Source organism: Ornithorhynchus anatinus, chromosome 1 (assembly GCF_004115215.2).
Source record: "Ornithorhynchus anatinus isolate Pmale09 chromosome 1, mOrnAna1.pri.v4, whole genome shotgun sequence".
Taxonomy (NCBI): domain Eukaryota; kingdom Metazoa; phylum Chordata; class Mammalia; order Monotremata; family Ornithorhynchidae; genus Ornithorhynchus; species Ornithorhynchus anatinus.
The window spans coordinates 24819541-24837599 of record NC_041728.1 but is presented as its reverse complement, the minus strand read 5'-3'; the positions used below and the strand labels follow the sequence as shown (position 1 = coordinate 24837599).

Here is an 18059-nt window from a genome sequence, read left to right as displayed (position 1 = left end):
CAAACAAGTGATGGAGTTGGGATTAGAACCCAGGAAACCCTGACCCCCAGACCCATTCATTCATTAGTATTTATTAAGCGCTTACTATGTGCAGAGCACTTTACTAAGCGCTTGGAATGAACAAATCAGCAACAGAGAGAGACAGTCCCTGCCCATTGATGTGCTTACAGTCTCTTTCTACTAGGCCATGCTGCTAATGCTTCCCCATTGCACACTTATGCACATCTTTACACTATTGTTTCCTCCCATCTGTAAGTGATTTTAATGTCTGTTTCCCCTTCTACATTGTAAACTCCTTTAGTTCAGAGATCATATCTATTAATTCAGTAGTATTTTCCCAAGCACTTAATACAGTGCTCTGCACACAGTAACTGCTTAATATTACTGAAGGTCTAAAACAGGGGAAATTAGTCTAGCCAGAAATTAACTGAATGATTGTGCGGGTGTTCCCAAGTCACAAGGTCCACGTGTGATTTCCCTCCTGAGGAGTTTGTGAGGAGTTGTACCAATCCATCAATAGTATTTATTGAGTGCCTACTGGGTACAGAGCACTGTACTGTTTGGGAAGAGACAATATAACTGAGTTGGTAGACGCGTTTCTTGCTCACAAAAAGTTTACTTTGACCCTGGTCTCCACAGCCTAAACTGGGTTGGGCATTGTATCTCAAACTCTAAATTCCTCTAGCACCAGCTACCGTGCCCGATCTCATCTATCTCACCACCGACCCCTTTTCCACATCCTCCCCCTAGCCTGGAATTCCCTCCCCTTCCATATATGCCAGACTATCACTCTGTCCACCTTCAAAGCATTATTAAGGTCATGTCTCCGAGAGGCCTTCCCCAATTATGCCCTCTTTTCCCTGACTTGCTCTCCCTTCTGTGTCTTCTATGCACTTGAACCTGTGACTTCTCAACAATAGATATTCACCCCACTCCCCACACCCCACAGTACTTATGTACATATCTTTAAATTATATATCAAATTACTTATTCATATCAATATCTGTCTCCTCATCTAGACTGTAAGTTCATTATGGGCAGGAAATGTGGCTGCTAATTGTTGTACTGTGCTCTCCCAAGCACTTAGTACAGTGCTCAGCACTTAAGTGGTCAATAAATACGACTGACATTGAATTTTTTTGTTGACCTTGAAGAGATGACATTTGAGACACAGAACACATGCGCACACACTCTCTCTTTCTCTCTCTCTCTCACTTTTCTACTTTGGCTTCATCTCTCACTGAGCTTGTTTAATGAGTGTACATGTAGATTCTTTCTGGGAGTCGGCTACTGCTGTGGGATACAGGCAGCAGGTGGTGCTTGTCTGGACTCAGCCCAACCTGTCCAGGCTCAGCTCCAGCTCCCTACCAGCCTGATCCAGCTACGGACAGGTAGGACCAGCTTGCTGGCCGGTGCCAAGCTCTAACATACAGGTGCTCGGCTGTGCCGCAGCAGAGGACGGACAACACGGTGAACACCAGGATAAGACACCATTGAGTTCTCACCTCACTCTACAGGAACATCCGAGAGTTAGGAAGAAGAGATCTGTTACAACCCAGGTTCATTTAAGTTTGGACACACCAAGAGGTAAACTTTGTACATCCAAGGTCCAAAAACTTTCCACTCAGATCTCCTGGTAGCCAAGTCTCCACAGTATCAGCGCCACAATGACTGCAGCCCAATGCTCGTTTCCATTCTCTCATCACCACCAACAGCATTTGAGGGTCTGAGGGGAAGCACCAATCTCACACTTGGGAGAATATAACAAAAGTAAGATATGGTCACTGCTCTCCAGGACTGTTAGCTCCTTGCAGCCAGGGAACATAGGTTTACTGGGAAGAATTCTAACCCCACTCTGCCATTAGCTGTCTGTGAGGAGCTCTTCACCTCCCTGTTCTTCAGTTCTCTCATTTGTAAAATTCGGATAGTACCATCTGCTTCTCCCAACCTCCCATCAGTAGTGAACGGCAAAGTGCAGGAGAAGAGAAAAGAGAGACACAAACTGCTTAATAGGTTTTTTAAAAAGTGAGAAAGAATAGGTACCAATAATACAAGTGAATAAACCAACTGATATAACAGGGATGAAGCGATGACAAGATCAAGTAAGTGGGTGATTGTTCAGGAAAGGAAAGCAGCATGGCCTAACGGAACGAGTATAGGCCTGGGAGATAGAAGACTTGGGTTCTAATAGCCCCCCACTGACTTGCTGTGTGACTTTGGGCAAGTCACTTAACTTCCTTGTGCCTCAGTTTCCTCATTTGTAAAATGGGGATTCAATACTCATTCTTCCTCCGACTTAGGTTGTGAGGCCCATGTGGGACAGAAACTGTGTCTGTCCTCATTATGTTGTACCCACCCCAACACTAACAGTGCTTGATACATAGAGTCTAACCAATACCATAATTTTCATGTTCATTTTTATATTCTGGAGCTCTTCTTTGTATCCATGTTGTGAAGCTGATACACCTCTGCCCCCTCTTCTAGGGGCACTATAGGGGCCAAAGGGGGAGGTAATACAGGAAGGAAGGTAATTTAGGGATAAAATTAGCAGAAAGATGTTGAAGTCTAGATTTCTTCAGGCTACTTTGCAATAGAGGAACCAGAGTAGCATCCAAAAGTGAAATGCTGATAAAATGAGGGGGAGATATTTTTTTTGAGGTAGATCAAATGGCAGGAGTTTGTTTTGGAAAAGAATCAAGCCTCTCCCAACTATCACCTGGGAAGAGCAAGTTAATATGGGTTTATATACATTCTTGTTTTCCCAAGCATATTCTCAAATATCTCATTTGTCTATATAAAATCCCTGTGAGGTAGAGAGGAGAATATTGAGGCACTGAGAGGTTAGGGATTTGCCCAAGTTCCCACAGCAGACCAGTGGGAGAGCTGAACTAAAATCCAAGGCTGGCCACTCCCAGACCTAGGACCTTTTCACTAGACCACTCTGTTTCCCTTTAAACTTGCTTATCAGTTACACAACCTTGTCATTTCTTGGTGATGCCTAGAGCCAAGGGAACAGGAAAATCTGGAAGCAGGCCCGTGAAAAGCTGTGCTTGCCTCAACTAGCCTGCTCACCTGCTTGACCTTGGAATCCCTGTGCATCAGGAGTCAGAGGTAGTGAACTCTGCATTTCACATTGTCAAAGTCTCTTAATTGTGCAACCCCTTCCCCAAGGCCCAGATATAGGGACCACAATCTTCCCAGCCCCCAATTCAGACTTTCATAGAGGTCTTCGCCCACTTCCCTTCTCTCTCCCTACCTGTGATCCCTTCTGACAACTCCCAGGTCTTTCTGCTTCCCAGCCACTGCCAGAGTCTGCTGCGCTTTCCTTCCCGAACATCCATCATGGCTAATTCCCTGGTCATCTTCCAGCTGGACTCCTGTAGCCTCCTCCTCTCTATGCTCCCGCCCTAGCGGTCAGTCTTCCCTGCTCTTTGCACAGTTTATTTTCGAGCCACATTGACCACTGGCCTCACCCTTCTCCTTGAAAATCTACTGGGGGCTCTGCATCATGAGCAGTGGTGTGCTCCAAGCATGGATTTAGTTTAAAGGGTAGAAATCATTTTTGGGTCTGGACACATTTGCCCAGTTCATGCCCATGGAAGTCTTATCGAGATACCTCCCCAAACTTTACCACTAAGTGAGAGATTCTCAAGTCATGAGTTGAAGAGCTACATTCTCAGTCTCTTTCTTAGGCTTCTCCTCTGCTTCCCACCTCCTAACTCTGGGAGTCTTCAAAGCTGTTTCCGATCCCTTTTGAGTCATCTTCTATTCTCCATCAACACTTACTCACTTGGAGAACTAATTCACTCATATGGCTTCAACTACCAACTCTATGTGGATAACTTGGAAATCTACATCTCCAGCATTGATGTCTCTCCTTGTCTATAGTCTTGCATTTCCTCCTGCCTTCAGAACATCTTTACTCGATTGTTCCACCCATGCTTCGGAACTTAAAGTGTCCAAAAGAGAACTCCTTATCTTCTCACAAACTGTCCTCGCCTTGACTTGCCCATCACTGTAGCGAGCACCCCCATCCTCCCCATCTCACAAGCCTATATCCTTGGCATTATCCTCAACTCATCTCTCTCATTCAAACCACATATTCAATCTGTCATCAAATCTTGTCGGTTCAAACCTCAATACAGCATTAAAATCTTTCTTCGCATCTCCATCCAAACTGCTACCACGTTAATCCACACAGTTATCCAATCTCACCTTGATTACTATATCAGTCTCCTCACTCATCTCCCTGCCTCCTGTCTCTCCCAATTCTAGTCCATACTTCACTCTGTTGCTCAGATCATTCTTCTACAGAATCGTCTCCCTACTCTTCAAGAACCTCCAGTGGTTGCCCACCCATTCAAACAGAAACTCCTTACCATAGGCTTTAAAGCACTCAATCACTTCACCCCTCCTACCTTTCCTCCCTGATTTCATACTACAACCCAGCCCATACATTTCACTCCTCTAACGCTAACCTACTTACTCTACCTTGATCTCATCTATCTAGACACTGACCTCTCACCTACGTCCTGCCTCTGGCCTGGAACGCCCTCCCTCTTTTTATCTGACAGATGATCTCTCTCCCCACCTTCAAAGCCTTATTAAAACGACATCTCCTCCATGAGGCCTCCCTCGACTAAGCTCTCATTTCCTCTTCACCCACTCCCTTCTATCATCTCTGCACTTTAATTTGCACCCTTTATTCAGCCCTCCCTTAGCCCCAAAGCACCTATGTACATAGCCGTAATTTATCTATTTATATTAATGTCTCTATGCCCTTTTAGACTATAAGCTCACTGTCGATTGGGAATGTGCCTAACAACACTGTTAATACTGTACTCTCCCAAGTGTTCATTGTACAGTGCTCTGTACACAGTAAGCACTCAAAAAATACAATTGATTATACCAAGCACCTCAAGTTAACTAACATGCTACAAAAGGTGTGTGGCCTAGTGGAAAGTGCATGGTCCCGGAGTCACGGGACCTGGGTTCTAATCCTCATTCTGCCACTTGTCTCCTGTGTGACCGTGGGCAAGTCACTTCGCTTCTCTGTGCCTCAGTGAGCCCCTTGTGGGATGTGATTATCTCATATCTCCTTTAGCTCCTTGAGGGGAGGGAATGTATCAAACGACTATTACACTGTACTCTCCCAATTGCTTAGTATAGTGCTCTGCACATAGTAAGTGCCCAATAAATACAACTGATTGATCTACCCCAGTGGCTTAGTAGAGGGCTTAACATATGGTAAGCACTTAAATGCCACAATTATTTTACTTTATATCATTTAATGTTGGAAGCCACTTCCTACATTGAAACCCAGCTCTCTCACCTTTAGCTAAGCCAGGGATTTGTAGACAGATGGAGATCTGCCAGTTTAGGGCTGAGGAGATGGTCACAAAAGGGTAGACCCACCAGGCTGTGGTGTTTGTCTAGGCAGCATGCCAACACCATGAACTACTTGCCTCTCAGAAAAGGGACCTTGGGAGACCTGATTTCTATACAGCCTTTGCATGGGTTAACAAGTCTGACCCACCACATAGGCATAGCCCATTGAGGATAAATGTGCCAGAGGTGAGGAAATGAGAAAGAGCAGGGACTTTGGAGATTATATATGCCGGTTTACTTTTTCCTTCAAGTGAATGAAGTCTATTGACCAAGAACAGTGTTCCACAGCTCCACTGGGGATGCCACCTAACCACTTACTTTACCGCAACGTGCAAAATCATTTTCCACTCCATGCCAAGATTCCCCCTAAGGTCAGTGTGATTTAATTGTTTCCAGGAGACAATTCTATTTTAACTTCTAACTCCAATCCTGGAGAATGGAACAATACTTGCAATACTGTCAGAAAAGCTCATCACAGAGACCACCCTGACCAATAAAAACAATCCCAGCTACTCTCTTTCTGGGGAAAGAACTAGCTAGACTGTAAGCTTGTTGTGGGCAGGGAACTCTGTTGTCTTATACTCTCCCAAGTGCTTAATACAGTGCTCTGCACATATTAAGGGCTCAATAAATACTATTAATGATGATTGATAAATTGCTCCACTCCGAATTTTAGGGGCTTTCCTTAATGAGAGAACCCTACCAAAGCACACAAAGAATACTGGCTTGAATTTATGGAGCAGCTTTTTTTCCAAAGCCCTTTCACATAAATTATTATTTGTCCTCTTAACATCCCTGTGAGGTTGGGAAAGTCAGGGAGAAGCCTCATTTTACAGATGAGGAAACTGAGGTATGGAGATGGAGATGATTTGCCCAAGATCACAGAGCAGGCCAGTGGCAGAGCTGGTATTAAAACCTGAGCCTCCTGCCCCTCAATTCTATGATCTTTTGAGTAAGCCACTCTGCCTCTAGATAAGAAGAGAGGACTGGAAGAGGGAAGAGCAAAGACAAGGATGTTTTCACCTCCTCAGCTCCAGAAGGTAGGTACTTCCTGGTGGCCAAATAGAAAAATCAACTTCAGACTCCATAGGCAGAGAGTTTCCATTGGCAGGTCTTTAATCTTGGGCAGAATGGGTTATGCTCATAAGTCCTATTAAACAAAAGTCTCATATAGACCTCCTTCGAGAATTGGGAGAATAGGGAGAATTGATATCATATTGAAATTAAATGCAGCACCAGGACTGGGGAGAAAAAAAGGCCATTCGTGTCCTGGAAGGCCTCCATCCATGTTCATTTTCTTCGATGTCTTTTCAAGCAAGCACAGAAATGATTTTGAAGGAGAGGGTATAGAGTAGAGGAGAAAGGAAAACACCTCTCCTACGTCTCGTACACCTTTATATAGCAACACAACGTAAAGACTCATTCCATTCCTTTAAATCTCTCACGCAGAAACGAAGAACTGAGTGTAGAACATATTTTGAATGTCTTACATATCAGGACTATGAAGTTGCCTGATCTTGTCTAATTGTAGGCTTCTCAGAAGTGTTAAAATTACCTTGAAAGCATGTAATTAGAGCTTCAAGAAAACTTTTGTTAGATTAAAAAAAGGGGCAAAGCGTTTATTAACAAATTCAACCCCAGGGAAAGCATTTTTTCCCTTACTAGACAGCTTTGAGGCCTACATGGCACTCATAAAAGTGTCTATATCTACTGATAAAGCCCTATTAATCCAGGCTTGCAGATAGTCACTGGCCCATGTGACATGGGGCAGGACCAGTTTATGGAGACTCATGAGCCTTAAACTGTTGATTTAGCCATTTTTACTTACCTGGCAAATTTACTGCCTGGCACGAAGGTGGATACATTTCTTGCCTCCACAATAGGCCAGTGTGAGTCACACAGCCTCATTAACAACAATGCTAAATCAAACTGGATAGTGTTAATTACTGCCGCAGAAATTCATTACTGGGGAAAGGCCAGGTTCACTGACAACTCTGATAAAAGGCGCTAAGTACAAAGTCCTGTTGCCCCTACTTAGATTAGAAAAGTGCACTTCAGACACCAAGCCCCTCAAAATCTTAGAACTGGAAGCAGTCTTGAGGATGAGCTAGTCCAGAAAGAACCAGCCTCTGGTTCAGATCAAGCCACACCACCCCTAGGGTGGGAGTTCTCTTCCCCATCATCCAATTTCTTGTCATGGCAGCTCCCAACTCACCTCTTAGGGCCATTTTTTGAACTCAGGTGGGAGTTGGTGGACTTAGATGAATAGGGACACTAGAAGCATCTCAGCAGGGAGAAGGTTGGGATAGAAAAAGGAAGCCATAGAGACAGGATTGGACTACACTGGCCTAGACTGGCCTCTTGCCTCCGGGAAGAATTACACTTCTACCACTACCCAATTCATGGAAAATAATTTTCTTCAAATGTGACATATCTCAAAATAAAACAAAAGGTGACCAAGCATTTACCTTTTAGCTTCCTCTAGGTGGCATAAATATTCATAAGCGATGTTTTGACGCCTCCTCTCATCCATTTCCTCTGCAGAAAGCCTTTCATCATCCACAATAGCTATAAATAGAGAAGAGCTCGTTATATAAGGTAAAAAAGACCTTAATAACTACTCTATTTCCAACCACAAACATTCAAAGCCATAGAAAAACATTTTAATCTGAAATCTCACAAACTGATAGACAGTTGGGTCCAAAATGTTAAAAGTTTGATTTCATCCAAAAACTTAATAGGATTTCACTTAAAGCTGTACTGTTCCTAATCTGATTATTTAGTCTTTATCTCAGCATTTATCACATACTGAATGCTCAATAAAAACCATTTCTAAACTACTGCCAATAGACTGATTGATTTACCCATTCTCCTCCCCCTCCCTGTCCCCTCTTCTCACTCCCCCACACTCCCCATGGTCATACAAAAGGACCTTGGACCTGTGGTCTGGACTTGCTAAACAACAGGTATGGTTATAGCCACTTGCCAAAGACACCTTAGTTCCGAGGACTAAAGTCTCTTTTCCTTGGCTTTCTGGTTTCTTACTTTGGTGTGGACAGAGATTAAACTAAACAGCTACAGCTCCCAAATCATATTCTTTCTCCACACCCATCATCAGTGGTATTTACTCATTCAATTATATTTATCAAGAGCTTACTGTATGCAGAACACTTGGAAAGTACTATTCGGCAACAGATAGAGACAATCCCTACCCAACAACGGGCTCACAGTCTAGAAGGGGGAGACAGACAACAAAACAAAACAAGTAGATGGGCAACAATAGCATCAAAATAAATAGAATTATAGATAGATAAATATATACATCATTAATAAAATAGAGTAATATGTACAAATAAACACAAGTATATTTATTGATCACGGACTATGTGCCACACACTGTAATCAGTGCTTCACAGGGCCTGGCATGCTGGTCAGTCAATCCTATTTAATAATAATGACGGCATTTCTTAAGTGCTTACTATGTGCCAAGCACTGTTCTAAGCATTGGGATAGATACAAGGTTATCAGGTTGTCCCACTTGGGGCTCACAGTCTTGATCCCCATTTTAGAGATGAGGTAACTGAGGCACAGAGAAGTTGAGTGACTTGCCCAAAGACACTCAGCTGACAAGTGGCGGAGTCGGGATTAGAACCCACGACCTCTGACTCCCAAGCCGGGCTCTTTCCACTAAGCCACACTCTGCTTCCTATTTATTGTGTGCTTAATATGTGCAGAGAACTGTCCTAAGTACTTAGGAGAGTACAGTACAGAGATGGCAGGGTCAGGTATGCTGGTCAATCGATCATATTTATTGAGCCCTTACTATGTGAAGAGACCTGTACTAAGCACTAAGAAGAGTGTAATACAACAGAATTAGCAGACATTCTCTGCCTAGAGGAGAAGACACATTAATATGAATAATACATGATCTATAATATAAAGATATGTACATAAGTACTGTGGGGTTGGGGTGAATATCAAATTTACTAAGATAACAGATTCAAGTGCATAGATGATGCAGAAGGGGGAAAGAACCGGAGAATAGAGGGCTTAATCGGGGAAGGCCTCTTGGAGATGATAATAATGATGGTATTTGTTAAGCGCTTCTAAGTATTCTAAGCTTTGAAGGTGGACTAAGTGAATGGGGAGGGAGTTCTAGGCTCGGGGGGAGAATGTGGGAAAGGGGTTGATGGCGGGAAAGATGACATCGGGGCACAATGAGTAAGATGGCCCTGGAGGAATGGAGTGTGTGGGCTGGGCTGTAGTAGAACTACTAGGGTAGTAGGATACAGTAGGGTCAACTCTACATCTAGATCAGAAAGTGTTAGGGGAGCCAGAAGTAGTTGAGGGGGCATATGATTTGTGTTTTGTTTGCCTCAAGGAGGCAGCCCCGGATCACCTGCATTTTCCTCCTCCTTTGCTCTTGCACTCGAGCCACAGAGGACTCCTGGGGGAAATCTATACATCAGGCCAAGTTTGTCCACTTCAGATTTATCTTTGCATACTTTAACTCTGCCCTCACCTCTGCCCAGCAAAACTATTTCTCTACCCTTATAGACACCCATGTCCATCACCTTCACCAATTGTTCCACACATTTAACTCCCTCCTCAGGCCCCCTGCCCTCCCCGCCTCCTCCATCCCTTGCCCCCAATGAGCTGGCCACCTACTTTACTAAGAAAATTGACACCATCAGATGTGAGCTCCCTAAAATCGCCCCTTTCCCTCCTCAGTCCCTCCCTCTTCTGCCCCCCTCTTAAACTCTTCCATTGTTCCCAGCAGTTTCTCTAGAGATCTCCTGCTTCCTCTCAAAAGCCCCTCCCTCCATATGTGCATCATTCCTTCACACCTTATCAAAACTCTAGCCCCCTCCCTTCTTCCCTCCTTGCAGCCATCTTCAATTGTTCATTCTCCAATGGGTTCTTTCCCCACTGCTTTTAAACATGCCCATGTCTCCTTTATCAAAAAAAACACAACTCTCCCTTGATCCCTCCTACCATTCCTCTCCAAAATCCTTAAGTAAGCTGTCTGCACCCTCTGTCAAATTCCTCTTCTCCAATTATCTCCTCGACCCCCTCCAATCTGGTTTCTGTCCCCTTCACTCCACTGAAACTGCCCTCTCAGAGGTTACCAATGATCTCCTTCCCGCAAAATGCAAAGGCCTCTACTCTATCCTAATCCTCCTCAACTTCTCAGCTGCCTTCGACACTGTGGACCACCCCCTTCTTAGAAGCAGCGTGGCTCAGTGGAAAGAGCACGGGCTTTGGAGTCAGAGTTCATGGGTTCGAATCCAGGCTCGGCCACTTGTCAGCTGTGTGACTTTGGGCAAGTCACTTAACTTCTCTGTGCCTCAGTTCCCTCATCTGTAAAATGGGGATTAAAGACTGTGAGCCCCACGTGGGACAACCTGATTCCCCTGTGTCTACCCCAGCGCTTAGAACAGTGCTCGGCACATAGTAAGCGCTTAACAAATACCAACATTATTATTATTAAATGTTATCCAATCTTGGCTTCACTGACTTGAGGGATCCCTCCAGGTCGATTCTGGGTCACCTATTCTCCACCTACACCCATTCCCTTGGAGAACTCATTCGCACCCATGGCTTCAACTACCATTTCTATGCAGATGACACCCAAATTTACATCTCCAGCCATGATCTTTCTCCCTCTTTACAGTCTCGCATCTCCTTCTGCCTTCAACACATCTCTACTTGGATGTCCTCCCGTCACCTTAAACTTAACTTGTCCAAAACAGAACACCTTGTCTTCCCACCTAAACCATCTCCTCCCCCTGACTTTCCTATCACTGTAGATGGCACCACCATCCTTCCTGTCTCACAAGCCTGGAACCTTGGTGTTTTCCTTGACTCCTCTCTGCTATTCAACTCACATTATTAACCAAATCCTGTCGGACCCAAATTCACAATATCGCTAAAATATGCCCTTTTCTCTCCATCTATACTACTCCCACTTTAATACAATCACTTATCCTATCCTGCCTGGATTACTGCATCAGCCTCCTTGCTGATCTCGCAGACTCCTGTCTCTCCCCACTCCAGTTCATACTTCACTCTGCTTCCCAGATCATTTTTCTACAAAAAAACTCAGGACACATCACCCCGCTCCTCAAAAAACTCCAGTGGTTGCCCATTTACCTCTAGATCAAACAAAAATGCCTCAGCACTGGCTTTAAAGCACTCCATCACCTTGCCCCCTCCTATCTCAATTCTACCACCCAGCCCGCACACTTCAGTCCTCTCTTCTAGTGTTTACCTTCGCGCTTTGCCTTGATCTCGCCTTTCTCACAGCCTATCCCTAGCCCACGTCCTGCCTCTGGCCTGGAACACCCCCCTTCCTCTAATTTGACAACCACTCTCACCTGCTTCAAAGCCTTATTGAAGGCCCATCTCCTCCAAGAGGTCTTTCCAGACTAAGCCCCACTTTTCCTCCTCTCCATTCCTTCTACATCGCCCTAACTTGCTCACTTTGCTCTTACCCTGCCCCTCCCAGCCCCACACCACTTATGTATATATATCTGCAATTTTATTTATTTGTATTGTCTGTCTCTCCCTCTCTAGACTATAAGCTCATTTTGGGCAGGAAATGTCACTGTTTATTGTTGTGTTGTACTTTCCCAAGCGCTTAATACAGTGCTCTGCACACAGTAAGTACTCAATGACTGAATGAATGCAAAAATGAAAAACAATTCTGAAGCCAGCAACCCACACCCACATTTCAACCTTTGTGAAAACCACTCTTTTCTTCGAAGGCCTCCTATAAGCCAGATTTTGACCACAGTGGTAGGGGTGCAAAGGGTTCTGGGACCAGTCTGCTAACACCAAAGTAAAGAGAGCCCCTGATCTGTTTGTTCACTTCCTTTGGTGGGTATTTCCTTCCTTGTTCCAGATGTTTAACTCCCTCCTCAACCCCCGTGCCCTTCCCAAACCTTGCCCCTAATGACCTGAGCACCTACTTTTTTGAGAAAATTTATGCTACCGTGCATGATCTGCTTAAAATCTTCCCTGCCACTTTCCTGGCCTGCCCCTTCAACTCTCCCATCTTTCCAGTAATATCTCTAGAGGAGATCTCCTTTCTTCCACCAAAATCCACTCTCTCCAACTGTGCATCTGACCCCATTCTTTTGCACCTTATCAGAACACTTGCCCTCTCTCTTCTCCCCTCCCTGCCATCTTCAACTGTTCGCTCTCCAATGGCTTCTTCCCCACTGCTTTCAAACATGCCTATGTCTCCCTATCCTAAAAAAACCCTCACTTGACCTCACAGCTCCCTCCAATTATCACCCCATTTCCCTCGTACCATTTCTCTCCAAATTCCTTGAGCAAGTTGTCTACACCCGCTGTCTTAAGTTTCGCTCCTCGACCCCCTCCTTCTGCCTTCAAGACATCTCTACTTGGTTGTCCTCCTGTCACCTCACACTGAATATGTCTAAAACAGAACTTCTTATCTCCCCACCCAAACCCTCTCCTCCCATTGACTGTCCTATCACTGTAGATGGTACCACCATCCTTCTTGTCTCACAAGTTTATAATCTTGGTGTTATCCTCGATTCCTCTCATTCAACCCTCATATTCAATCCATCACTAAATCCTGTCAGTTCAGCCTTCACAACATCACTAAAATCTGCCCTTTCCTCTCCATTCAAAACATTACTAAGTTGATCCTATCATTTATCCTATCCCACCTTGACTAGAGTGTGTCTGTCTTCTTCCTGACCTCCCAGGTTCCTGTCTCTCCCCACTCCAGTCCATACTTCCTTTTACTGCCTGGATCATTTTTCTACAGAAATGTTCAGGCCATTCACTCCTCAAGAATCTCCAGTGGTTGCCCATCCACCTCCGCATCAAACAGACACTCTTCAACATTGACTTTAAAGCAGTCACCTTGCTCACTCCTACCACATTACTCTTCTATTACCCAGCCTGCACACTTGACTCTAATGCCAACCTTTTCACTGTACCGCAATCTCATCTCACTGCTGATCTTTCACCCAAGTCCATGCCCTCTTCATGTTCTGCCTCTGGCCTGAATGCCGTCCCTCCTCATAGCTGACAATTACTCTCGCCCCCTTCAAAGACTTATTGAAGGCACATCTCCTCCAAGAGGCTGTCCCTGACTAAGCCATCTTTTCCTTTTCTTCCATTCCCTTCTGTGTCATCCTGACTTGCTCTCTTTATTCATCCCCCTTCTCAGCCCCATGGCACTTATGTACATATCTGTAAATTATTTATTTGTATTAATGACCGTCTCCCACTGTAGACTGTAAGCTTGTTCAGGAAATGTGTGTTACAATGTACTCTCCCAAGCGCAAGAGTACAGTGCTTTGCACACAATAAGTGCTTAGTACAGAGCTCTGCACACAGTAAGCTCTCAATAAATCCAACTGAATGAATTGAATAAGTGCTCAGTAAATACTGATTGACTGACTTCACACCTCCAGTACTTTTGAAACCACATACACATAGCATCAGCCAATTTAATCACCCTCTTTCACTAACCTAGGATTCATACTACATAAGGCAATCAACTCTCAGTATGTTGACGATGGAAACCATCTACAGCAGAAGTTGGGCCTACTAGAAGCAGGCAAACTTAGAAAAAAGCCAGCTGGTGTCCAGGGGCGGAACCAAACTGATTGAGACATGGCCTCAACCTCACTGGGATGGACCCACAAAGAGGTTCTCAGAAAACCACAGGAGGGTCCACAAAAGCCCAAGTGTGAGAGTTAGCCTTCAGTTATAGAGATCCAGCTAGATAGGCAGTGGGCTACAAGAGGAGCTGTTTTCAGGTGAAGTCTGGCAACATTCTCTCTTCATCCTTACTGACTCTCATGCCCATTGCCCTCGCTAGCTGTTTAAGATGTTTAACTCCCTCCTGAAACCCCATCTCCCCTCTCTCTCATCTCCTTCCCCTAATGAACTGACCACATGCTTTACTGATAAAATTGAAACCATCAGATATGATTTCCCTAAAACCTCTCCAGGCTCTTGCTCAATTCTTCAATCTTTACTAGCAGTATTGCAAGAGATCTCCCACCTACTCTGAAATTCCCTCTAGGCCGTAAACTTCTTGTGGGCAAGGAATGTGTCTGTTTATTCTTGTACTGTACTCTCCCAAGCACTTAGAACAATGCTTTGCACACAGTAAGTGCTCAATAAATACAATTGAATGAATAAAAATTCACCCCCTGCACATCTTATCAAAACACTTGCCCCCTCCCTTCTTCTCCCTTGACCACCATCTTCAACTGTTCACTTTCCAATGGCTTCTTCTCGATTGCTTTCAAACAAGCTCATGTCTCCCGTATCCTAAAAAACCCTTCCTTGACTCCAAAGCTCCCTCCAGTTATCTCTCATAATAGTCCCCTTCAAACTCCTCAAGTGCATTGTTCACACCTGCTGCCTCCACCCTCTCTCTTCCAGTTCTCTCTGACCCCTTCCAATATGGCTTCAGCCCCATCCACTCCATGAAGGCTGCCCTCTCAAAGGTTACCAGTGACCTTCTTGTCAAATCCAATGGCCTCTACTCCATCCTAATCCTTCTTGATCCCTCAGCTGCCTTCAAAATTGTGGATCAGTCCCTTCTTCTGGAAACATTACCAAAGCCTATTTCTCTGGCTGCTCATTCTCAGACCCTTTCACAAGCTCCTTTGCCTCTGTCCCTTTAACTATGGGAGTGCTTCAGTTAGTTCTGGGTTCCCTTCTCTTCTCCATCTACACCCACTCCCTAAGAGAACTCATTCAATCCCATGGCTTCAACTACAATCTCTAAGGATATAAGGATACAATCTCTAAGGGGATGATTTCCAAATCTACATCTCCAGCTTTGACTTCTCCTTCGCAGTCTCACATTTCCTCTTGCCTTCAGAACATCTCTACTTGAATCAATCAATTGCATTTATTGTTTCCCCCACTAGACTGTAAGCTCATTATCGGCAGAGAATGTGCTTGACAATTCTCTCATATTGTGCTCTCCCAGCGCTTAGTACAGTATTCTGCATACAGTAAGTACTCAAATACTATCAATTGATTGAGTGATTACTGGGTAGACAGGTTCCCTGCTCACACTGATAGTGGTACGAAGCGTTCTGGAACCAGTCTGCTAACATCAAGCCAAAGGGAGCCCCGGATCTAGTATAGAGGGGGACACAGACATTAATACTAGTATAAATAAATTGCAGATATATACATAAATTGTGGGACTGAGGGAGGGGTGAGTAAAGGGTGCAAATTCAAGTGAAAGGGTGACAAAGAAGGGAGTGGGAGAAGAGAAAATGAGTGTTTAGTTGGAGAAGCCCTCTTGGAGATGTTCTTGAATGTGCAGGGAATGTCACTGTTTATTGTTGGGTTGTAGTAAGAAATCAGAGAGGTAAGATGGGAGGGGGCAAGATGATTGAGTGCTTCAAAACCTGTGGTAAGGAGTTTCTGTTTGGTGTCCTGCCAACACCTCAAACTTAACATGCCCAAAACAAAACTCATCTTTCCACTCAAATTCTGCACTCCACCTTCCTGATTTCTCTATCACTGAAGATACCACCACTACACTCCCTGACTCACAAGGTTCACCTTGACATTATCCTTGACTCATCTCTCTCATTCAATTGATGGTTTTTATTGAGTGATTATTATGTGCACAGCACTATTCTAAGTATTTGGTAAAGTACAAGGCAACAGAGTTGGTAGACACTTTCCCTGCCCACAATGATAACTCGGATATTCAGTCTGTCACCAAATCCTGCCAGTTCTACCTTCCATAACATTGCTAAAATCTGCCCTTTCCTCTCCATCCACATGGTACGTCCAACTCGATTTGCTTGCACTTACCTCAGCACTTAGTACAGTGCCTAGCATATAGTAAACGCTTAATTTTTATTATTTAAGCACTTGATTCTCACCTCACCTTCAGTCCCACAGAACTTATGCACATGTCCTTAATTTAATGTCCATCTCCCCCTCTAGCCTGTAAACTTCTTGTGGGGAGAGAACATGTCTACCAATTCTTTATATTGTACCTCTTACTACAGTGCCCTGCATGGAGCAAGCTCTCAGTAAATAACACTGATTGACTGGATTTTTCAACATTGTTTTGTATAAAACAATGAAATGCCCATCTGCCAACTTCCTATGAGCCATGTTTTTTTCCTGCTGCCTCTGGATTAAAATGTGTCATTTGTAACACTGCGGGAGTGCAAGGAGAAAGCTGCACAGGAGCAAATTAGAGTCTCAAAGCAGAACCAGACCACACAGGAAGTCAGGATCACAGTTTAACCGCCCAGAAACCTCAAACAGTTCTTTCATACAGCATTTCCTAAGATTTCACAGTCAGTTAATCAGCGGCACCTACTGGGTGCTGAGCATTGAACTAAGCACTTGGGAGAGCCCAAAAGCATCAGTAAACGTGATATTTGGCTTCAGGGAGCTTTCAATCTAGCAGGAAAGACAGATATTTAAAATAAGTTACTGATAGGAGGAATAAAACATACAAGATGTGTACAAGTACCGCTGGGAGTTAAGTCTGAACTCTATCGTGACTTTGCTTGGCGAGGTGCCACAAAGCAAACCGAAAACATCTGAGTGGGAGCCCATTGGAAAGGCAAAGGGGTTGGGAATGGAATCCTTTCATTAAGAAGTTAAAAGCTCTCTTGGCACCTTCGGGCACCTCTCCCCACCATAGCACCCCACTCCTCAGATAGGCTTGTGGCCACTCCAGAATTGCATTCCCTCCCAAGGATTGCTCTTCCCAGATCAACAGCTCACAGAAACTGCCCCTGCCCCTTGTTCCACTGAATTTAAAAACAATCCACACTATGGATTTTTTAAAAAAATAAACCTGCCACCTTATTTGCATGAACAATCATTATTGTACTGTACTGCCATCTAACAAATTATCTTCTCTTGCAAGCCTCTCCTAGTCACCTGCTTTCAGTCTCTGATTCCTTAATCCTCCTATGTAGGACTTGAGTCAGAGACACTTACTCCACTTAGGCAGCAAACTCAAAGAAGGGACATGAAACAGGGTGTAGAACCACCACACCTTTCAAGTTGATAATATATCAAAATGCTCAAAATAATACCAGTTTCCTGGAGCTATTAAAGTAATAGATTTGCCACATGATCAATCTCTCAACTGTCTTTGCCTTTGGTGAAGTGGCTAAACAACTTAAACAGTGAGCGGCTCACAAAAATGAAAAAGTTACTGTCAAATACCAAACAATTTGCGGAGGTTGATTTTTTTTTGTTTTGTTTAGACCCCTTGAAATACATGCCCCCAGAAGAGATCGAGGCTAAGAATCAGTCTGCAAGGTGGAACTTGCGTCCAGTTTGACAGCATATCCAGGTTAGAGGTAGAACCAACGTTACCCTATCAAAGAGAGAGGTCTCTGAGTCCAGGGCATGGATCAATCTGCGATTTTTGTTTAACTAAATAGGGTGGTTTTCCCCTTCCCACAGCCTTGTCATTTAATAGTTTGAAGTTACCTGGATGTTTCATCCAACAATTGAACAATTTTAAAGCCCCTCCCAAAATTATAGCCATTTAAATATGAAACCATTTAAAATAACTGGTATGAAAACCCCACCCCTCCAAACAAAAAAAATATCAAAGGTTGAAGAAAACATGCTGAAAACAGTGAAAGTGAAAATGCTTGAGCCCTGTC

At 44.1% G+C, this 18059-nt stretch overlaps 1 protein-coding gene across 2 annotated transcripts in view; it reads right to left on the bottom strand.

Annotated features, from left to right (window-relative positions):
• IQGAP2 (IQ motif containing GTPase activating protein 2) overlaps nt 1-18059 on the bottom strand; it is a 228834-nt gene that overhangs the window by 178621 nt on the left and 32154 nt on the right. For both annotated transcript variants that reach the window (XM_029060686.1, XM_029060694.2), the window contains exon 2: nt 7857-7956. In XM_029060686.1, coding sequence (XP_028916519.1) covers nt 7857-7956 — 100 coding nt within the window. The remainder of the gene's footprint in view (nt 1-7856; nt 7957-18059) is intronic.